General features: G+C 38.1%; 1 protein-coding gene across 8 annotated transcripts in view; it reads left to right on the top strand.

Moving 5' to 3' along the window:
• CARMIL1 (capping protein regulator and myosin 1 linker 1) overlaps positions 1–21,641 on the top strand; it is a 185,024-nt gene that overhangs the window by 130,200 nt on the left and 33,183 nt on the right. For all 8 annotated transcript variants that reach the window (XM_032182941.1, XM_032182937.1, XM_032182935.1 and 5 more), the window contains 7 exons: positions 93–186; positions 2,500–2,598; positions 5,279–5,407; positions 5,676–5,807; positions 9,791–9,966; positions 12,008–12,095; positions 15,392–15,541. In XM_032182941.1, coding sequence (XP_032038832.1) covers positions 93–186; positions 2,500–2,598; positions 5,279–5,407; positions 5,676–5,807; positions 9,791–9,966; positions 12,008–12,095; positions 15,392–15,541 — 868 coding nt within the window. The remainder of the gene's footprint in view (positions 1–92; positions 187–2,499; positions 2,599–5,278; positions 5,408–5,675; positions 5,808–9,790; positions 9,967–12,007; positions 12,096–15,391; positions 15,542–21,641) is intronic.

The following is a 21,641-nucleotide window of genomic DNA, read 5'->3' as shown; positions in this document are numbered from 1 at the left end:
CTCCTAGCTCATTCTTCATGAAGAGATGCAGCAATTAGGATACGTTTTACTAATAAAGACTTTATTTTTTTTTATTTTTTATTTTTCTTTAGGAATTATACTTTGAGATTCATGCCTATACCTATGAATGATGCTTCCCAAGCACTCAAAACAAACCCTGAGAAAACAGAAGAGGCACTGCAAAAGGTATTGCCTATACCACCCCCATATAGAAATAAAGCCAATCCAAAAAAAAAAAAAAAGTAATAATTTTAAGTGGCTGTGATTTCATGCTTGGCTGAATAAGAATTCTTGGCTAGTTTCATTGATTGTTTGATTTGCATGAGCATATGTGTGGTAATCAAGTGCTGCAAGGCATGTAAATCTTTTTATTCCAAAGTGCTTAAAGTGAAGGGGTGATGGAATGCAATGGTGTCATATCAGAAAGTCAAACCAGTGCAAGCTAGACCTTTTATTTCTGTACATCTGAGAGTCAGAGTCAGGGAGAGTCAGAAGCAGCCATATTTGTTACAGATGTGCATGTTTTTATTTCCACATGCATAGAATTCATGGTATGCATTTTTTCCTGTTGGGGCAGAAGAAGTGCAGTCAGCTCAGCACAAGACAAAGGATGCTCTTAAATTTGGGGGAGGATAAAAACATTTACTGCCTGTGTTTTATATTGGATGTATAAAATTCACACACTGCATTGCCATAAATGAACAACTGCACCAACATGTTCTTTTGGATGAAAGTGGTGTTGACAGCACGTGTAGTTGTTCCACTTGCACGGGCTGTACAACTCCCAGCTGAGTTTTAATACAGTAAATCTTGCAAGCTCCAGACGAGCCTCTTGCTCAATCAGAAAACATACAGTTCACAAGTCTTTAATGAGTAGCTTTCCCTCAGCCAGGGTAGGGTCATAAAAACCTTATAAATAGTTCTCACAGACAGTTGTGATTAAAAAGCAAATGCCTATGATCCTTATTAGAAAATAAATTGTCAGGAAAGTGATTCTCAAAGGGAAAAGTGCTAGTAGTTAGCCCCTTTTTCTTTGATGCATGAAAATTATCTAAATTCTGCCTTAAAAAATCTGGATCATGGGGGGTGGTTATATTTCTTGCATCTTGTTTAATGTAATTTTAGATAAGTTCATGTCTGGAATGATAAATGCATCTCTGAAAAATACAAATTCTATGTGTTAATTAGGCATTACTTACAAAGAGCATTTTCTTTTGTTCATTTCAAAGTTGCTAACACTTTTTGGACCTCAGTTTGTTTTAACTTATGGTGTTTAAGCTTTGTTTATACAATATGAAGCAGCTCTCTCCAAAAAAAAAAGACAAATCTTTGTGGAGTGGTGCTGTGAAAGCTGCCAGTTCCCCACAGGCAGGAACACCTGCCCACACTAGCTGAACTGTGGAGCCCAGTGTAGGGACACCTGAACTGACCAACTGGCATTTCAGGAGGGTCCACAAACTTCAGCACACCACAGCTTGAATACAACGAGAGTGCTCCTGACCCCAATCCACCAATAGACAGCTATAGTAGCTAACCTCCCCAGCTCTAGGATCTCCACAACTTACGGTGTGGATGAGCTGCATAAGCCTTGTATTACTCCTGAAAGCCTAACGGGGGGCATGGTCAGACTGCCCCAGTCCTTGCAGGTTAAGTGATGCAGGTTAAGAGGTGCCTGTCAGCCCCTGGTAGCCTCTGCCTCACAACCTGCTGGCTACCACACCTGTCTGTTTCCATTTTCTTCCTCTCAGACCAGGTCCATCATTGGAGATGGACCTTAAACAGTTTACTAGTTGGGTTTTGGACTTGACTGAGTTTGACAGAACTGGGTTAAGTGGTTATTCCATGTCCCATTAAGCTGGCTGACAGTAGGTGGTGACTTACGGTGACAGTTGTGGTGGGCTGTGACCAGCGGCTGTAGGTAGAAATTACTTTTCCCTGAACAGCACTCATTGGTTGGTTAGCCCTAAGTAATTTTTGAACTGCATTTCTTGGATCAGTTAGGCACTTCCAGGTAATTTATCTTCTCTCAAGTCCATAGTGTTGTTTAAACCCTCTTTGAAACGGGACAAATGAATCTAAGGGTATCATCTGTCTTCTGTCATCATGGTCTCTACAGCAACACCTGAAGGACAGATTCCCTGTAGATATTTCTCAAATCTGGATCTACTCCTTTTGCCAACATAGCTTACTAAGTTGTTCAGAAGAGATGACTAACTCAGGAAGCACTGGCAAAAGCACAGTGTTTAACAAAGTTTCACCACTGAGTGAGTGAATATTTGCCAATGTGATTATCCAGCATTGAGACACATAGAATAAGGTTTGCAGATAACAAACAAAATGATACTGAAGCAATTGTTACTGTTAGTTCTCATTTCTGATACAGCGTGGATGAACTGCATGAACCCTGCATTACTGTTGAAGGCCTAATCAGGGACACAGTGTGAAAGCAAATTACAATCCAGAGTCAAATCAGTTTCCTAATCTGGCTTTGTTTTTTAGATAGAAAACTACTTGCTTCGTAATCATGAGACCAGAAAGTACCTACAAGAGCAAGCATACCGGCTGCAGCAAGGCATTGTAACTAGTACCACTCAGCAGGTGAGCACCTCATTCCTTGTTGGTACTCCTTTGGTTTTAAGATCTGTTTGGGGGACAGAATTATCTTGCTTTTCCTTCAGAGTAGCTTAAAGCAGAATGTGTTTTGAAGATGATACTTGGTTTCTCAAAAAAAATAGTAATGATCAGCGATAATATTTTTGGAAAAGGTAGGTCTTATGTATAGTACCTTTTTACTGTGTACAGAAAGACCCAAGCTATCTCTGAGTAAACTACGGTTGGAACCAGGAACAGTTCAGTTCATTTGTGCTCAGGAGTCTGACCTTTTCAGCAGGCTTTCATTGTTGTGGCAAGTATCATCATAAGGCTGTTCCACTTCTGGTGCCTGAGTTAGATCCAGTGTCTCTGCATAGCACTGAGCTGCCATGTATATATGCCCGTTGATACCACTGGAGCCAATAGCCTTAGAGCGTATGTTTGTCCTTAGACCTTCAAAATTTCAGGTATCATGGGAAGCTTTGCTTAGGTGAATGAAGCAAAGGAAAGTGGAAATCTTCTGTGCTCTTTATATTGTGGACAAACGGAAAGGCTTCCTGTCTAACACAGTCCTAAATACTGCTCAAAGTTGGGAAAGTTTTTTGGTTTGTTAACAAATTACATCACTACCTAAGCACCTCCCAAGCACTCCCAAGCACCAAGTGGTAAGACAAGAGGAAATGGCCTTAAGTTTTGCCAGGGGAGGTTTAGGTTGGATGTTAGGAAGACCTTCATTGAAAGGGTTGTGAAGTATTGGAACAGACTGCCCAGGTAAGTAGTTGAGTCACCATGCCTGGAGGTCTTCAGAAAACGTGTAGATGTAGTGCTTAGTGACATAGTTTAAGGGTGGACTTGGCAGTGGTGGGTTAAAGGTTGGGCTGTCTAGATGACCTTAGAGGTCTTTTTCAACCTAAATGATTCTTCAATTCTAAGTTTGCTGAAGCGCAACATGTTATTTTTGTATGTTTTTTGTGGTTTTTTTTTTTTTTCTTTTTCCCCTTTTGGTGATGTAAGCAGAATAAAAGTTGTCACAGCCTTTGTCTTAAATTTACTCATGTGTTTCCACTAGTTGTGTTCCCATGCAAACAGAAGACTCCAGCATACTGGAGGAGGAAAAAATGAGAGCAGTGCTTGTTTTGCTCTTCAGCTGAGTCAAAAAAGTTTCTCTGTGTTGTCTTAATTTTTGAGAGGTGAATTTTAATTCAAAATAGCTTTTTCTACCTACATCATTAAAAGTTAATGGGACAGAGTTTTATTACTACAGCCTGAAATTATATTGTAACCTCTCAGCAGAGAAAATGGTTCATGGAGATGTACTGGCAGTAAAAACTGCAAGAGCAGCATCACTTTATTTTATTTTAGTCATTTTTCTGTTCCAATGCCATCTTTTTTCCCGTGTTAGTAATCTCCGTATCAATTAAGTTTAGATCTTTTTATAGCTTGGTGGATTTAGTTGTGCTTTTCTCCCAACAACCACACACACAGCAGGCTTCAGTAAATGTAATTTATTATTGTTTCAAAAGTAGAGTAAAATTACTCATTTCTATATTAAATTGTGCTTGGTAGGGATTGATTTTTGCAAACAGTGTTAAAAGAGAGCTGGAAAAGATTCTGTAGTTACTGTAGTGGAATTACGTTATTATTCCCAGAGTATGTTTTTTTTTCCAGTCCAGATGTCCCAGTGAGACCTTCCACTATCTAATAATTAATTAGCTTTTTGTACTTATACAAAAAAAAAAAAAAAAAAAACACCCAAAACTCTTTGAAGAGGAAGAGTCATGTGGAGCAGAAAAAGAGCATGCTGTGAAATTATTTCAGTTCTCATTGGTAATGATATAAGATGTAAGAACTCGAGGCTTTATATGATTATGACAACATGTGCACACAGATGTTGCTTCAAAATGTCAAATTGGCAGTTTTACTGAATACTGTGTAGGCCAATAAAGACTTTTAATTAGTGTATGTTCCTGCCCTGTATCTCGTATTCAAAACTCTCTATATATGTCAGCCAATCTATGGTCCTTCTTGTAAGGATACAGATAAAGCACCTGCCTTGTACTTGCAGCGTGTTGAATGAAATGTTACCAATGAAGATGAAGTTCGTTTTATCTCACAGTGAAAGATCTGATGGAAACTTCTGCTTTGGCAGTTATAGTTTCCCTTGACACCAGGAATACTCACATTGTGAAAGAAATCCCCCAAAGCCTGCACAACAGCATTTTGCTTAAATAGGAGAAATCTCTGCTGATGTTTGTTGAATGGATTGTGACAGAGCTTTCTTTTAGTGTCTGAACTTCTTAACAATTCACCAGCCATCAAAGCTAAGGCTTAGATGTAACAACAACTGCAGTGCTAAACTTGTTCTGAAAATCTAAACAAGACCTAAACTGGGTAACTTGTTGGTTATTTGCAGTTATCCTAGAGATAATCATGAGAGAAGTACGCCAAAGAATTCTTTTATTTTTTTTTAATGGCAAAGTTTTATTTATTTTTCTACTGTTCAAGTGTGTTTATAAGAGATATGATGCCTTCTTTCAGTACTATTGATGTACCTCTGAGCAATGATCATGCATTTCCAGATCATTATATTGTCACTCCAAATCTCATCATGGTAGTATTGATTTGCTACCTGGACTGGATTCAGCATTCTGATGTTTTATCTTTCCTATTTCTTTTGTTCAAGTAGATGATTGACAGAATATGCGTTAAAGTGCAAGATCATCTCAACTCTTTAAGAAACTGTGGTGTGGATGCTGTACAGGAAGATGTCAAATCTGCAGAAAGGCTTATGCGAGATGCTAAGAACTCCAAAACAGTAAGCTTTTCTCAGCATACTGGTAATACTGAATGCTGTTCAATGTGTGCTTGCAGCCTTCTCTTTTCAAGGGGTTATAGTAACAGTGTGTCAAAAAGGAGTATTTTCTTTAGATGATCAGCTTTAGGTGGTATTTAAAGTAACAAAATAATTCTAATTTATACAGACTTGGATTTACCAGAGGGGTTTCATCCTGTTGTCCAGATTTGAAAACAGGTAGCAAAGAACCTACATGTACTTCCCAAAGATACTCTTTTTTGTCTTACAGCTCTTACCAAATCTGTACCACCTTGGTGGGGCTTCTTGGGCAGGAGCAAATGGTTCACTCTCCAATCCAATCCAAGAGACACTTGAATCCATGGCTGGAGAAGTCACAAGGGTTGTGGATGAGCAGCTTAAGGTCTGTGGGTAGCTTTTTTATTGTCTCTCACAACAGAAATAATGCCTGAGATCTTCTGTTCATATTAAAATGCAAATATACCATACAGATTTTCATCTCTCCCTTCCTTCCTCTCTCCCTTTCTCCCAGTATATATATTTGTACTTAAGTTATCTCTTTGTTATTAGTTTCTTACAGGTTTGTGCCTTAATATCTGGATACTTGCCCAGTTGGAATGAAAAAATTAGTTTAGTGTTTGCAGTAGCAGAAGGAGCGTATACTGTTTATATCAAATGCAATTTCCATGACAACAGACCACAGGCACCACATGTCCTTTCTGGGAATCTTTTAGGAGAGGGAGTGTTGTTGATTGCTCCTTAGACCCTCAATAAAGCTCTCTCAAGCACCCTAAAAAATCTCATGTCCTGGAGAAAAGTAGTCCCTAGTTAAGGTATCCCACTGAAGCAAAAGCTGCTTTTCTGTAGCTTCCACTGCAGATTTTTTATCCCAGTGAACACTTCTGAAGCTGGTGCAGAATTTCCACTTTAACTGTTAGGTTTGGATAACGTGTGTGTATTGAGAGTGCCCCAAGAATACTCCAGGCAGCTTTACAGGAAATCCTTTCACAAGTTTCCTGTCAAACATCAGTTCTTGAAATAGAGGTAATGGATCTGCAAATATTCCCATCTGTGAACTCAGCCAGCACTTGTGCAGTAACCTATATGTTCGGTTATGTTAGGCCTTACTGTATAATAAATAAAGAAGAGCCATTCATGCAGCATGTGAAGAGGCAGCAGTCCAGCAAGAAGGCAGGGTGGAGTAACTTGAGCAACTGATGGTATTTTTATAGAAGCTGATGAATTGAAAAATATGGTTCTGAGTCAATTCAAAGCAACCTAAGATTATGACTAAGCTACCTGCCCGTGTTTTGTTGCTGTATTTAGACTGTCAAAGAATCTGAAAGTACAGACTGAAATGTTCAGTTCAATCAACATGAAAATGCTTTAGTCAGTGGGATTGTAGTGAAGAACAATAATAATAACACATTACTAATTACTTTTTCTAAATTGAAAAGTTAATGAGGAAGAAAATGGTGCTGATTTTTTAGTATTTTCCCCCTTTCCCCATTATATGAAATAAGGTGACAATTGGCTTTCACTTCCTTAATTTTTGTGGACGTGAAAGCAATTTAGCTACAGGATTCTTCCCAGTGTTGCTTCTGGGCTGTTACTGGGCAGGCATAGCCAGGTCTGCCCTTTGCATAGGGCTCACACACTTAAATAATTCCTGTGCATTTTGGAGAGTCTTAAAGAATAAAAGTACTCTTCAGCATTTGGAATGTTATTTATAGTTCCTGGCATAAGACTGAGTTAATGGGCCTTTGATTTATGCTTTTACACATTTACAGCAAAAGGCACTTTAGCTCTACCATTCTAAACTTCATTTATTTTTATGATTTGCAGCATCAAAGTTTAAGTGTCTTACAAAAAAAACTGTAAGGTCATAATGCTCTTTGTATATTGGAACACCCATTTGTATTAATTTTACACAATGATTTTCTTTTAACTACTATGGTGATGCAAAGTGATCCACTTTGCATGGTGGAGAAAATGTTGAACACAGAATAGGATTATTTTTTTTTAATTATTTTTCATTTATTTAGGCCATTTCAGAGCATTGTGTAGGTTTTATATATATGTGCTGGGGGTAAAAACCTTTTTATATGCCATAAGTGGAGTTTCGATTTTTAGCTTCCATAGCAACCAGAGAGCCTGGTTCTGGAAAGGATTGTTTGGAAATTAGGTAAAGGCAAGGAGCACTTTTCAGGCAAATAAGAGGTTTGTAAATCTCAAAGAATGGAAGGGAAGTGAAGGGAGAAGTAGAATAAGGAAAAACAACATCTTGGAGTGAGTTGAGTTTGGCCAAAGGAGAAATAATAGCAAGGCTTTTGCATTTCTCTTCCCCTGCTGGTTTCACTGTTGACATACAGAACCCAGAGATGGTTTATTCAGTAAGCAAAGGCCCAAGAGAAAAATGTTAGGCAAGACAAATGGTGCTTAAGCAAAGGGAAGATTGTAAAGACAGAATGAGTGTTTGAACTATTTTTCCTCGGTTCCATCTTGGTGCAATGGATTTGTTGGCTCTATTACTTGCCCACACTCTATTTTTTTTTCTCTAGATATCAGCAGCCTTCAGTCCTTACATTCACCTTTTTTTTTTTTTTTATTCTGATTGTTAAAGAGTTGTTAATTGTGATCAGGACTTCATTTTCTTCTTCATGCACACCTGCTGACTGACACTTGTGGCTTTCTGACTGAAATATTTGCTACTCCACAGTCAATGCTGTTAACTGTGAGTTTCCATCACTGAAAGGTTCAGGGATGGAAATAGTGAGCAAAGAAAGTTTTCTTTTTTGTAAATTAGTAATATCCATGTGATATGTCACCAGTTGAAATCCACCAATGAAGAAATTTTGCTCAGCTATGTACTTAAAAAAAGGCATTCAAATTCTATTTAATTTCTTAAATGGCACATTCTCTGAGTATTTTGAGTAAAAATTAATTCTGAAATCACCAGTAACTTTGGTCTTTTGTCCTACTTCCCACTTAAACCTTCAAGCAACTTTTTTTCACATGATCCATTTTGAAAGATCATGCTTAGTCTGCAGATGCAATTAAATAAAGCAGGTGTATAATTTTCATGATTGTGGTCTTTAGGGGAGGGTCAGTGTGATATGTTTTTTTCCCCAGGATAGACTAAACAATAGCATGGGAAAAAGTGGATGTGTCAGTAATTTTCATTAGTTTCCTTGGCTCAGTTGTCTCTGCCATTGGAGTTCATCATCCTCCACGCGGATATGGTCACAAGGGCTTGAAAGGCCCTTCATTATGACCCCAGAATCTGCTTGGGGATCAACAGAGGGAATGTGGGATGAGTCCATGAAGTGCAGAGAGCTTGGGAACACAGAACTAACCCCCATGCTAGCTGTAAAGGAAGTTTTTGATTCATAGGTGGATGATTGTGTGAGGGACTGTGAGGCCCTCTCCTGCACCTATTGTGAAGGCTCTTTCATCTTCTAGACAGAACTGGGTTTTGGAAAGGAAACCAGTAGGTGATTCAACCAGATTTAAACTAAAATTACCTTTTCTCACAGGCACGGGTAGATTAGGTAAATCCAACAGTAAGTAGATACACCCAGTGTAGTCAAAAGGTGCTTCATAACTCAGCTTCACTGAGGTACATATGAAAGATTTTTCTAAGAGAGAGTCTGAGTCTGTTCTATTCCATCAGCAGAGGAGACCTTACTTTAAGAAAGTTGAGAGGGTTGAAGGGTAACATAGTCCTGTTTCCAGAATACACATTATCTTCTGTCTTGTTTTGGGTTTTTTGATCAGTTATTTAATATATATATATATATATTATTAACTGCATCTACTTCATTGTGGAATTCCAAGTACATGAGATCCATACATTATAAGCTTTATGCCCCGTGTAAATCATATTTCCAGCTACATCTTAGTATATATCTATAAGTTTGCACAGCATCCCAAGTTCTTTTGAGTGTCCTTTCTTCATGAACAGATGCCCCTTGAAAAAAAGGGCAGGTCTAGTGCACCGATGAAATTTGCCGGTTCAGGGCAGAGTTTAGAGCAAAGGCTGGTACAGCGGAGGAGCCTCTGCTTGTGCAGCATGTGGTAGGTACGTAAGGGCAGCTATTGTTCTGACAGTTAAACACACAAAAATGTAAATGTTTCGGATTTGAAAAGGCAAACAAGTACGGTTATAGGTAGTTTTCAAAACAAGTATGTTGTTCTTCCTCAGCTTTGTTTTCTAAAAGGCCTTTTATATTGCCTCTGGGTTGCAAAATGGATTAGAGTTTAGGAAGTAAAATTGTAAAAATTGCAAGTCTAGAAGTATCATAGTGCTATGCAACAGAGTAATGGGATGATCTAACTAATGAAGACATCCTTACCTGATGTTTACTTTTGCTTACTGTGCCACAGACGCTCCTTGAATCCATGGTGGATGCAGCGGAAAACCTTTGCCCAAATGTAATGAAGAAAGCTCATATCCGTGAAGACCTGATAGAGGCCAGCACTGAGAAGATTTCCATCCCACGCACTTTTGTGAAAAATGTCCTTTTGGAGCAATCTGGAATTGATATCCTCAATAAAATCAGGTACTTGAAAAAGCTAAACTAATAAAATTGGCTATAGAGTTTGGAGAGGACTCTATTTTGAGTGCATGTGTGTGTTTGTGCAGTAGAAGAATTTTAGAATGCTTTTCTGAGTCACAAGACACTGTATTAAGACATTCAAAGAGCAGGAAATTGTTGTATGGATCCAGTGAATTTAGTTCAGGAAATTCAAATATTTGGAATCTACAGGGATGTTAACTTGAGCATTAATGCATGTGTTTCAGGTTTCTTTAATAAAAGTTTGGGTTTATGCTGCACAAATAACATTTTCATGACTGGTACATTTTTTTTAACCTGTTGATATCCTCAGGTAGCACTAAATTACTGTAATAGAAGGAAATTGCACTTGTTTGCTTTTAGTATTGACAGTGCTTTGCCAGTTGCTGCATTTGGTCTTGCCCTGTAGCTATAGCAATCACTTTAAACCTTTTTTAGTGAGGGAGATGAAAAACAGAAACTTGGATATTCAAACCGGAGCAAGAAGTTACTTTAAACAGCTTCCAATTCCCTCTAAACAACAAAAAGAGGGAGAGAGAGAAAGGTGTGGCTTTTACCCGACCCTCTACCACATATTTATTTTCACATTAAATGTATAAAAGAGTACATATTTATGCCATATAACATGGTTAGCCCGTACTTAAACCTTTGCAGTTGCCATCAGTTGGCTAAGAAATCCTTTCTACATGATGGAAAAACATGTCATTTTGGATGGAGATGCTTATATATTTGCAGAAGAGGAAGAAGTGCTTATTTTTAAAAACAGTAAGACTTAGAATTTAGTTTTGCTGGGTGCAGCAAAATTGGCAGGAAAACGTGTTAAAGACTTTAGCTATGCCTTCAGAGTGTTTAAAATGGTTCAGGGAGTTATTTTTCTTCACTTTAATCCTATCAAACAAATCTGTCCTGAGACAGTAACAGTGTCCCTTCCCCCCTTCCACCTATAAAGTGAAGACTGTCAGTGGGGTGAGGGTGTCACACAGTAACCCTTCCTGCTTTATAATATCTAAAGTCACTATGAAGATAATGGAGGGAAATCTCCACTCTCATTCTCTTCTCACTGTGGCTTGGTCATTAGACTACCTCTATTGTATTGCATCACCTTTTGAAGGAGTTTCTTACCTTTCTTCCTCAGGCTTCCTGCAGCAATAATTCTAGCGCCAGACAGAAGTTGCTTTGTTATTCCAAAGCAACTCAATTCATGCTTAAGAACCTTACAATAAAGTTGTGGTACTTAAGAGGGTCAGCTGAAGCAGCAGACCTTGAAACCAAAGGCTCAGGAGAGATGGAGCTTCAGGCTGCAGTTCAGGCTTACATGCTTGTCAGCTGTAAAACCACCCTCCACAGCCTGAGCCTTTTGTACTCTGGCCAAATAAGGGACCCCAAGGGAGCAATTCAAGGCACACATTTCCTTGATGGGAAGTTATTAGCGAAACCTCAGTCAAGTGTACTGATGTGCTGGTGTCCCGTGTAGTTTGGTGTAATAGGAATAGCTGACACAAAGCTTGTAAGACAGAAAGTGGTTGCTTAGGGCAAAAAGACCAAGCAATGTGTAACCAAGTTGTGATGGCAAAGACTGGAGAATCAGTGTTGTACAGTTGCCCTTCAAGTGGCAAATACAAAAAGAAGTTGAGGAAATGTCTGGAAATGGATCGTAATTGTTCAGTGTAGTAGTGTTAGGCAATGCTTTCCTATTCATCTGACATTTGTGTTTCTCTGACTTCAGTGGTGGAGTGTTCCTTACTGCATTTCATATGTGGTTTTTGTACAGCTCGTACCCAGATGTTTTCGTTTCAGCTGTTAGAAGAATGTTAGAAGGTTAAATATGGTACAGAGGCTCTTGTGTTTGTGTGATTCATAAGTTTATTTCTGAAACCTGCAGTCATGTATCCTCACACCCTCTAATATTTTATTTCAAATGAAGTGACAACACCAGGGATAATCGTTGTACTGTTGAACGTGTCATAAAGACAAAATTCTCCTCCATGAATTAAAAATTTCTGTCTCGTTTTTAATCCTCACACAGTGAAGTAAAGCTGACAGTGGCTTCTTTCCTGTCTGACCGAGTTGTGGATGAAATTCTGGATGCACTTTCCCACTGCCATCACAAACTGGTGAGTATTTGCATGGCTAATATCTGAATACACCGGGTATCTCAACAGTGCTGTTACATTCATGACTTTGTTATTCCCTAGCATGGTTCCATTTTGAAATTGGTCTTATTTTCACTGGTATCACTGACATAATTTGACAAATAATCATGGGATTTGTGCTGCTTTGCTTTAAGCCTCAAAAAGGCTGTGTCACATATTTGCTTTATTACCTTTTTCAGTATTTTTGTATATAGAGCTAAAAATGCCTTTGAGACGTAAGATTGACTCTTAAGTGCCCATAGTTGTCCTGGCAAGATGATGGGGATTGGTTGCTCTTGAAAGGAGTGAAATCTCATTCTTTAGAGGGAAGCTGCTGAGACCTTATTTCCTGAATGAATACATCTTGAGACTACTTCAGAAATGTAGGTATCAAGTTTCAAGAGAAAGGAGTGGAAACACAGGAAAGGAAATGCTCTGGGTGTTATTTGAAGGTACTAAGCTGCCAGGAGGCACTGTTATTTGTGATAAAGGTACTTGCTTCAACAAGAGAAGGACAAATAAACATTTTTTTATCCACAGAAAAACATTATGATTTCTTATGTAGTGGGACTCTGTGAGGAGAATCCAGTACTGTTTTTTAAAGAAGCCAGTGGGTGGTCATTCTCTTGATTGAAATTGCTTTCCTTTACAAATTGATATTTCTCTGGCTTCAGCTTTCAGTCATGAGATTTTCAGATGCTTTTCTCCATAAGATTAGAGAACCATAAATTCCTCTTTATTTCTTCTCTACCATTCTATACAGGAATCAAAACACTATTTTTTTTTTTTAAAAAAAAAAAAAAAACAACTTTTAGTTTATTTAAAAAAAAAAAAAGTCTGAGTTATTTAAGGGTGTGTCCCCATGATACAGAGCAGCATTGTGTAAAGATACAACCTCTGGCCTCAGGAGCTATGTAACAGCATCAGGCTGCTGTGTGAGTGGCATGTTCATTAGCTCCGGGTGGTTCTGGAGCAGGCTCAGCTGGCAGGAGCTTTGGGCTGTCTTTGTCTCGTGGCATTGCAAAACTTGGGCATACCCTGACTCCTGCACAGTAAGTCATTTTCTCCAGCCTTTGAGTCTCTTCAGTGACAATCCTGGGCACTTTCTCCATCTGTTTAGCAGTCTCTTTTAAAATACAGAATCCGACAGGCTATTCCAGCCTGGGTTTTAGCCAACAGGGAATAGAGGAGTGAAATTATTTTTGCCCAATGTTCTTTTCTCCTCATATTTATACAGCTAAAGACATAACAAACCCTTCTTTTTGTTGGAGTTTCAGTGGTAGCTCATTTTCAGGACTCGTTTTGGATCTAGATTTGATCTCCTCCCCAGCAATGGCTTCTGGACGCTTGTCAGTCTCTTCTTTTCAGGATGGTGTCCATAGCTAGTGGCCAGTGCTCTTTGTTCTTAAGGAGCTGTACACCTGATTTGAGTTGATTTAGTATGTGATCCATTGTGGCCTGCATAAGTAGCGTGTCCTTTTTACTGTTTAGCACTCTCCCATCTCTCTGCTAGCTGCAGATTTTTTCAGGTAATGCCATTGATGACGATGTTGAAGAGCATGGATCTCAAAAATGCTCGTGAAGAACTGTGAAATTTGTCAGTGTTAATCTCCAATTGAGAGCTGCAATTTGAGAGTTGACAGCTAGATCTTAATAAAGCAAAGATTAAATGCATTGATACAGTTCTGTGACAACTCCTTAAATTGGAGTGTCAGGCAGTAGTAATTCAGCCACCTACAAACATCTATGTGTGCTGTGTTGACACAGTTGTGTTTGAGGCACATTTGAGAAATGAGCCTTGCTTGACAATACCTGTGTTTGCCTAAAGTGGTGATGATTAGCATTTGTTATTATTCCAGCTATTTTAGTGTGATTAAAGAAAAATCCGTAACAGCTCTCCAATTGTTTTTGCCTAAACAGATGCTAGACTAAATGAGCTATAATTTACTCGGGTCATCTGTTTACCCTTTTGATGTTAAACAGAACTACAATCCACTGGTTGTCTGGAGTTCTGCTGATGCTGAGCAGTGGACTACAGCTCTCCCTAGCTGTCACTTCTAAAGCTTCTGTAACTAACTTATTTGGGTCAGCTGGTCTTCAATCACTTGCTCTTAATGAATATTATGTAGTATTCTCTTTACCAACAGAACTAGAAAATATTTCATGATTTTACTGACTACATGAACTCACTCTGTTTTAATCACAGTCCAGAGTATTTTCTATAGTATTCTCTATATTCTTAGCAACAATTTTTGGTTATGCAGATCTGATAATGCATTTTATTATTGTTTGAGTTTTTCCTCTCAGATACTTAAAAAACAACAACAACAAAACACCCTTATCATATGGATCTATCAATTTCCTTTTTTTTTTTCTTTCTGTGTTAATTCCTACCTATTTCTTCAGCGAAACAGAACCGAAGCTGTCCCATTTTTTAAATAAGGATCATAGCATTTTGACCGTCTAATGAACATGAAAGAATTCCTGCTCTTCAATCCTTTTTTTTCAATTTTTATTTTTTCCTTTTTTCCATACTACTCTCACTTGGATGTTGATCATTTGCCATCAGGCTACTGAAAATTTGCCTTAGCTTTGGTATTCTGCTCAAAGATGCTTATTGCTTGGGGTGGGAATTTGTACTCCTGGTTGGGTAATCTTTGTACCCAGTCAAGAGTACAATTTGTACTTTTGCTAATAAAGATTTTAATTGGGTTGTGGTCACTGGTCTCTGAACAGCCGTCATTCCAGTCCAGTGACAAATTCACCTTCATCCAATAGGAAGTAACTGTTTTGCATAATAATTATTAGATGGAGAACAAATTATTCTACCTTTTCTTTTCACATATACAGTATGCTTACAATTTTGACATTAACTGAAATTGTAAGTCTCTGTATTATTTAATTTAAAAAAAAAAAAAAGATACATAACAAAGTTTCTCTTCCACCCCTTTTGTTTTCTTTATCATAAAGACGGGATAAATGCTGAGGAAGACCCTTAATATTATTATAAGATAAAAGTATGATGTCTTTTATTTTACTTTTTTTTTTTTTTAATTAGACTTTTCCCTTCCTTCTTGGAATGTGTAATGGAAGGGTTTTTCCATCAAAAAATCCTTGCCCCAAAACTGTGTGAAGATGAACATACACAACCAACCTTTTAAAATGATCTTCTAGGATCCGTGATTGCTCCCCCACATTTTCTCATTTGGTTTGGTTTGTCTTCTTTAACTTTGACTGATATGTTCCTGTCTTTATCCTGACTGACCATTTTGATCCAGGCTGACCATTTGACCAGACGTGGCAAACCGCTTCCACAGCAGGAATCACTGGAAATTGAGTTAGCTGAAGAAAAACCAACTAAACGCTCGATCATCATGGTTGAGGAGTTGACAGAGGTAGAACGTTTAGAGGATCTGGACACCTGTATGGTAAGACACATTTCCTCAGCCTGTTTAGTTTACAAATTACTGGAAGACAAATGTTTCTAAAAGTGCCATTTGGCTGTTTCATGGAATCAGGAAACAGAAGGTAAGAGTTGGCTTCTGGAAGAAAAAAAAACGACACGTTAGCTTGTGAACGTTTTGTCTGAGTTACATATTGCTGCTAAGCAAAGGAAAATATTTTTTTTTCCTACTTCTCCTTTCCTAGTATCTATTCAAAGGTCATTCTCTTGCATGCAGTGTTATAATAACACAAATACAACAAATGTCTCATTCATTGGCCACAGTTTCATAGAGGTTCAGTTGCAGGAATAAATTGGACCATGCTATTCTTTGACTGCATGCTGATTTCTGCTTTTGTCTTCATTCTACTTGAGGTGGATTTATATGAACCATGACAAAAATTGCTGCTGCCTGGAAGTCATATTTTTGGCCGTGAACATAAGTTGATGTTTTTAAATCAGTTTCTGGATGCATAGAAGAAGTCTTAAAACCTTAAGACCAGGCTGCAAGTGATCCTACAGGGCAAGCTTTTCAAAAGTAATTGAGTTAGGAGGAGTGTGAGATTTAGTAAGAATGCTGAACATAGATCATTCAAGTGCCTTATAAAATCCCATTGTGACTTTATAATAAAGATGGCTCCATGCCGTCCTTTACAAGACGTAAACTGATAGAATTCCAAATAAATAGGTTGCTAACTGTTTTCAATCTCAAATTCACCTCCACCCAGCTCAGTCTTTTGTGGAACTCTACTGCAAATGGGAATTTGAGGTAGCACTTCCATATTATAACTTAGTCAGTATAATAGGTGGTCACTGCTGTACATGACAGTCTTCCTCCTCTGCCCTCCTACCTGGCTCCTTGTCTGTGTACTTTCACAAGAAGATAAAATAGCAGAAAAAAAAAAAGGGTTACATCTTTTTGTAGATGAAGTTCTGTTGACTCACCTCTTTGAACAGATTAACTGCAGAGTCAGACAAGTACAGCTGAAGGGAAGGAGCAGGATTGCTCTTCTCTGCAGCAATTGTCTGTAAGTCTGGCTTAGGTACAAAAAGAAAGCACACCAACATTGGAAATACCAGCTTTAAATAGTTCTCTCTCCCTTCCAAATTTCATACCTTACCAACATCTGATTTGATGCAATATTTGTCTGAACATCACGAATGCCTGTGAGGCATGCGTTGTGGACTGCATCAGCTGGCTCATCAGTGGTACTATCAAGTTGCATAAGCTTTCTATAGCTAACATTCAGTAATCATTTGGAACCCTAAATCCTGTGGGAGGGAAACATTCCAGTAAAATATCTAGCATCTGAACCCTGTACCTGCAAGTTTTTTTTTTTTTTTTTTTTTGCATGCTGTCTTTGTATATATTAAAAAAAAGAAAAAAGCTAAGTGCTCATTTTGGCCCCCACCTTCCCTCTTTAAATTTATTCTTGCAGGTTGTAAAAAACAGTCATACTGAAAATTTTAAAAATAGCTCTTGTCTCTACCTCACATCACCATGGTTATCTGAAAGAATCATATTGCTGTGTTGTTATCTTTCACTTTGGTCATATTAAAATAATGGGATTGTGATGATGTCTGTACTCTAAAAGATACATTAGATGTTAACTGTACTTACCTTGAGAAGTGTTTATATATCTCTTCATTTGCCTCATTTGCCCTCATCACACACAGAGATTCAAACACCCCTGTGACCCAGATTCTCAGCATTACCTGATTTCTAAAGAGAATGTGAAGCATCAAATAAACACAAGGCGGTAATCTTAGCCAATGCTAAAGAATCCATTTATTAAAATCTGCAATCATTTTTTAAGAGCTGCTTTTTGCATCCTGGGTGCAAGTAATATTGGTTGCTGTTGTAAAAATACACAGATAAATAGATAGCCCCGGGAGGCGGAGTAATGCAGGTATTTTTACTGAGCTAGTGCTCTTTTTACTACTAAAAGCATCTTAAGAACAGATTTCTTACGTGAAGTTACTAACTCCACCTAGAAGGGTAGTACTTTACAAGTCATGTATTTAAGCTATGGGAAAATTGTATGAATTTCACATACTGTCTTAGAAAAAATCACAAGATTTGTGGCATTTAAGCATCATGCATGGAAATGAGCAGTCTTCTAAAGGGGATAGCAGTAAATGCTTTGTGAGCTGGTCAGTGCAGGAAACGGATATGCTCCTGAAAGATTTTACTAGAAAGAGAAGCATATGGTTTTATGAACCAGAATTATGAACCTAATTTCCTTTGATTATTTTTTTAATCTTAAACAAGAAATAGCTATTTAGAGCCCACATCCAAAATGGCATTCATCCAGAACACTGCCTTGTTTGGCCACTGGAAATCCCTAAGCACGTCTTTGCTGTGCGAGTAGCTTGTGCACCTGGCTGTGTATTCTGCAAACCTCAAATGGGAAACATTGGTTTGCAGCTTGGTGTTCTGCATGTTTGTGCACCTATCTCCTGTTATCAAAAGATTATTAAATATGCAATGAGACTGATCGTGTCACTGGGATGAGAAAACTCCTCTTCTGAGCAGTTCATTTTCCACAAATCCTTATTACTTTCCTCCAGTTATTTGGCAAAATGTTTGGGCAAGAAGAGATTTTGGGCTTGTTGGAGAAGTGCTGAGCTTGGACCACCATTTTGGCAGAGCTGGTTTTTGCACAACTGGATTGACGTGCAAGACCATTATTTTTAGCAAGCCTGTTGTTCTTCTTGTTCTTGTTTTCTTCAGTGAGCCTTTTGAGGATCAGTTTTCTGGCTGAGGCAATGTATACAACAGCTTGTTGTTATGCGCCAGCCCCCCCTTGAAACTGTATTTGAACAAATTGGAGAAAGTCTGGTTCTGGGTTCAGTTTTGATTTTTGATTGGTCTTTTGGTTACAGAGAGATTGTGAAGCTCTGTAACTAGGTGAATAATTTTGAGTGAGGTAGATTTATTTGGAATAAAATGCTTATGAGCTATTTGTTCTTATGCACTGACTGAAATTGTAAGACAGGAAGGTTTATTGGACTGCCAGAGTACTGGTCTGAAACTTCAGATGATGGAGACAAAGCAAACAAACAGGTACTGGTCTGTTATAAAGCCTACCCACGTGTTCTCAAGTAGGGTGAAGATCAGCTGCAGCCCAGGGGATTCCCATGCCAGGGTAGAGAGTTGCCATCCGTTCACTTCTGAGTTTGATATCCCTCAACTGATAAGACAGAATGAAATATCACAAATATGCCTTTAAAATGCACTGAGGAGGAGAGGGGAAAAAAATAAAATAAAAAGGATTTTTCAATCTTATTTCTGTTTTTATTTTTTGTTGTGGGAATTAGGACATACTAAATAGCATACAGTAATTGAGTAGTTAAAGCTGATTAGCTTCAGTGTAGGACTTGGTTCTCATCCTAGCCTTTAACAGTGTCCAGAGAGACCAAGATATGAAAGACTTGTCAGTTGTATTTGTCAGTTGTATCAGAGTTTGCTAGTCCATTAAAGGGGTTGTGAAGAGCATTGAGGGTGATTGAGTGGTCTGGCGTGGGACATGCTAGCTTGAATGTTACTGATTTGAGAACCTCTGATCTCCCAGAGCCACAGTGCAGTAAACTGATGCTTCCATAATCCACAGCTGTCTTACTTGTCTACATTTAATTAGAGCTGCATCGATGGTAATAAGTCATTAGATAAAAGTTGCATGCAAATAAAATGGAATGCAAAAAATTACTTGTTTTTCTCAGGTTAAAGGAAAAACTGTGGCCTGCTTTTCAAAGCTTAGACTCAATCAAGAATTAACTTCATAAAAGGGCAGATTTTTTCAGAATGTTTGTGTGTATATGACAAGTGATACATTTTAAAATAATACATGTATTTTAAAACTAAACAGAACACCCCTGGTTGTTCTGTTTAGAGGTTGAATATCATGAACCTTGGTACATGTAATTGTTTAGGTAGATACTGGCTGATTTCATTGGGTTTAATGCATCTAGTTGTAATTTATTCTTTCATAGATGTTATTTCTTTGCAGAAGTAAGAGTTACTGAATAGTGCTTAATTCCTCAACAAAAAGTGACAGTGCATCTTTGTTAGACTGCTAGACAGTTGCATTGTAAAGGCCTTTTTAAAAAAAATAAAACTAAAAATTGTTTGTTTTTAAATTCTCAAGCTAAAAGCTTGAGGAAAGCTTTAAAACAGACCATTCCCTGTTAGTTTGCTGTATGTCCATCATTTGAGGTTCCATACCAGTATTTGGTCTTCTGAATACAAAAAGGAGGTCACCAGAGCTAAGCCACAATGTAAAGAAAAGTTTTGAGGGCCATAGTTTTTTGTTTGTTTGTTTGTTTTTACTGGAAATCTGTGTACTTTTCCTCTATAAAATATCCATTTCAGTTCTATATTGTTATTACTGTAGTCAGTGACAAGCATACAGCCACACTAAGTATTTTATTTTTTTTTTTAGAGCAAAGCAGAGGTCACTTTATCTGCGTTATGAAGGGGCATTGTAGGAATTTGTTTGAAAAATGAAGAGGAATTGTAGGTTGTAATACACAGCAAGTCTGCTTATAAATCTTCTTTAAAGGATTTCAGTGTAAGATTGAAATGCTGGAACAGTGAACTATGTATTTGCAAAAATGCTTGTAGCTAATAGGAAAGGACTGCCTGTGATGAATGTTGAATCGTAGTCATTTCTGATCGATTTCTAACTTTAACCATAGAAATGGTGCTATGGCTTTAATGGAAGAAAGCTTCTTTAGAAACAAACAAAACACAAGCAAACAAAACAACAATAACAAAAATCCCATCTGCATTATATTAATATTATAGCTTTTATTGAACAACAGGTTTCACCTGTATAATAGAAAAGATAATTTGCAGAACTAACAGAACTTTTGTAGGGAGGTGCATGTATTTTTTTCCTGGAAATGGGCTAACTACCCATTGTCAAAAATTTAGCACATTGAGTTCATCTCCAGATGAAGACCAATCAATCCATAGGTACTGGAAGACTAAGTGTATGTAGATCTCAGTGTTTGCAGGAATAAGTGAGAAATTTAATTCATCACACCAAAATTCAGAAAATTCATAAAAGCACTACCTGAAAGCCCCATATCCCCAAAAGCCAAAACAAATTAGAGCAACAGAAAACCCTCCAGTCAGTTTCACTAGAGGAAGGAGAAAAGGTAAAGATGTGTTCATATGTACACGTGTGCTAAAACTGTAGGAAGAAAAACTGAAATATGTAGGTCCCTCACCTACTACCACATCTGATTCTTGATGTTCTGTTGCATGCAGCAGAATTCTCTCAGGCATAGATAAGCAGCTTTTTGGAAGAAAGACTAAACACTTGCTAGAAAAAAAGAAAAAAAAAGAAAAAGAAAAAAAAAGCAAACATTCCTGTTGGATTCCTTATGTTCTCCCTTGCTAGAAAAAAAAAGTCTTTAGCACTACAACCAGCTTAATCCAGCAAAAAACATTGTTCTGGCTGTAAAGGGCATTTCCATTTCTCCTGTACAGTTTCTTTTTTCCAGCCCGCACACTCACGCTTGTACTAGAGTTCATGCAGCCACGTTACAAACTGGGTATGGGAATTCATTCACCTTAAAATTAGGCTTTCTCCAGAGGTTTCCTTTCCTGGGTCAGTTTGCAGGGTGCTTGGTCCTTTGGTTGAGTGCCCGGAACAACCCCTGAGCAGCAGGAACGAGCAGTCAGGGATGAGGGCAATAGCAGCAGCCCGGATGAATGCCAGATGGAATCGATGGGGACATCTTAGCTTTTCCCTTACATACATTAGCAGAAAAGGGCCATTTATGTACAGCAAATACAGTGCTTTGTGGGAAGCTAGGAATTGGCACAATGGCATATGAGAATATTTTGGGCTTCTGAAAAGGCTCCATCACAAGCCTGCAAGCAAATCTACCTCCGTGGGAGACTAGTAATATTTCTGACTCAGCCCAAACTAGCGTATGAAAACATCACCAGGAGGCACACAGCTAAGCCTTCCCCAAACATACAGCACCAAGTCTGAGAAAGCAAGAGACAAAGGGAGCTGGTGTGATAATTTGGCAGAATCCGGGAGTATCTTGTTCATTTGCAAGTTTGTGTG

This window comes from Aythya fuligula, chromosome 2, assembly GCF_009819795.1.
Source record: "Aythya fuligula isolate bAytFul2 chromosome 2, bAytFul2.pri, whole genome shotgun sequence".
Taxonomy (NCBI): Eukaryota; Metazoa; Chordata; class Aves; order Anseriformes; family Anatidae; genus Aythya; species Aythya fuligula.
The sequence above is the reverse complement of the archived record's forward strand: the minus strand, read 5'-3'. Positions and strand labels throughout refer to the sequence as shown.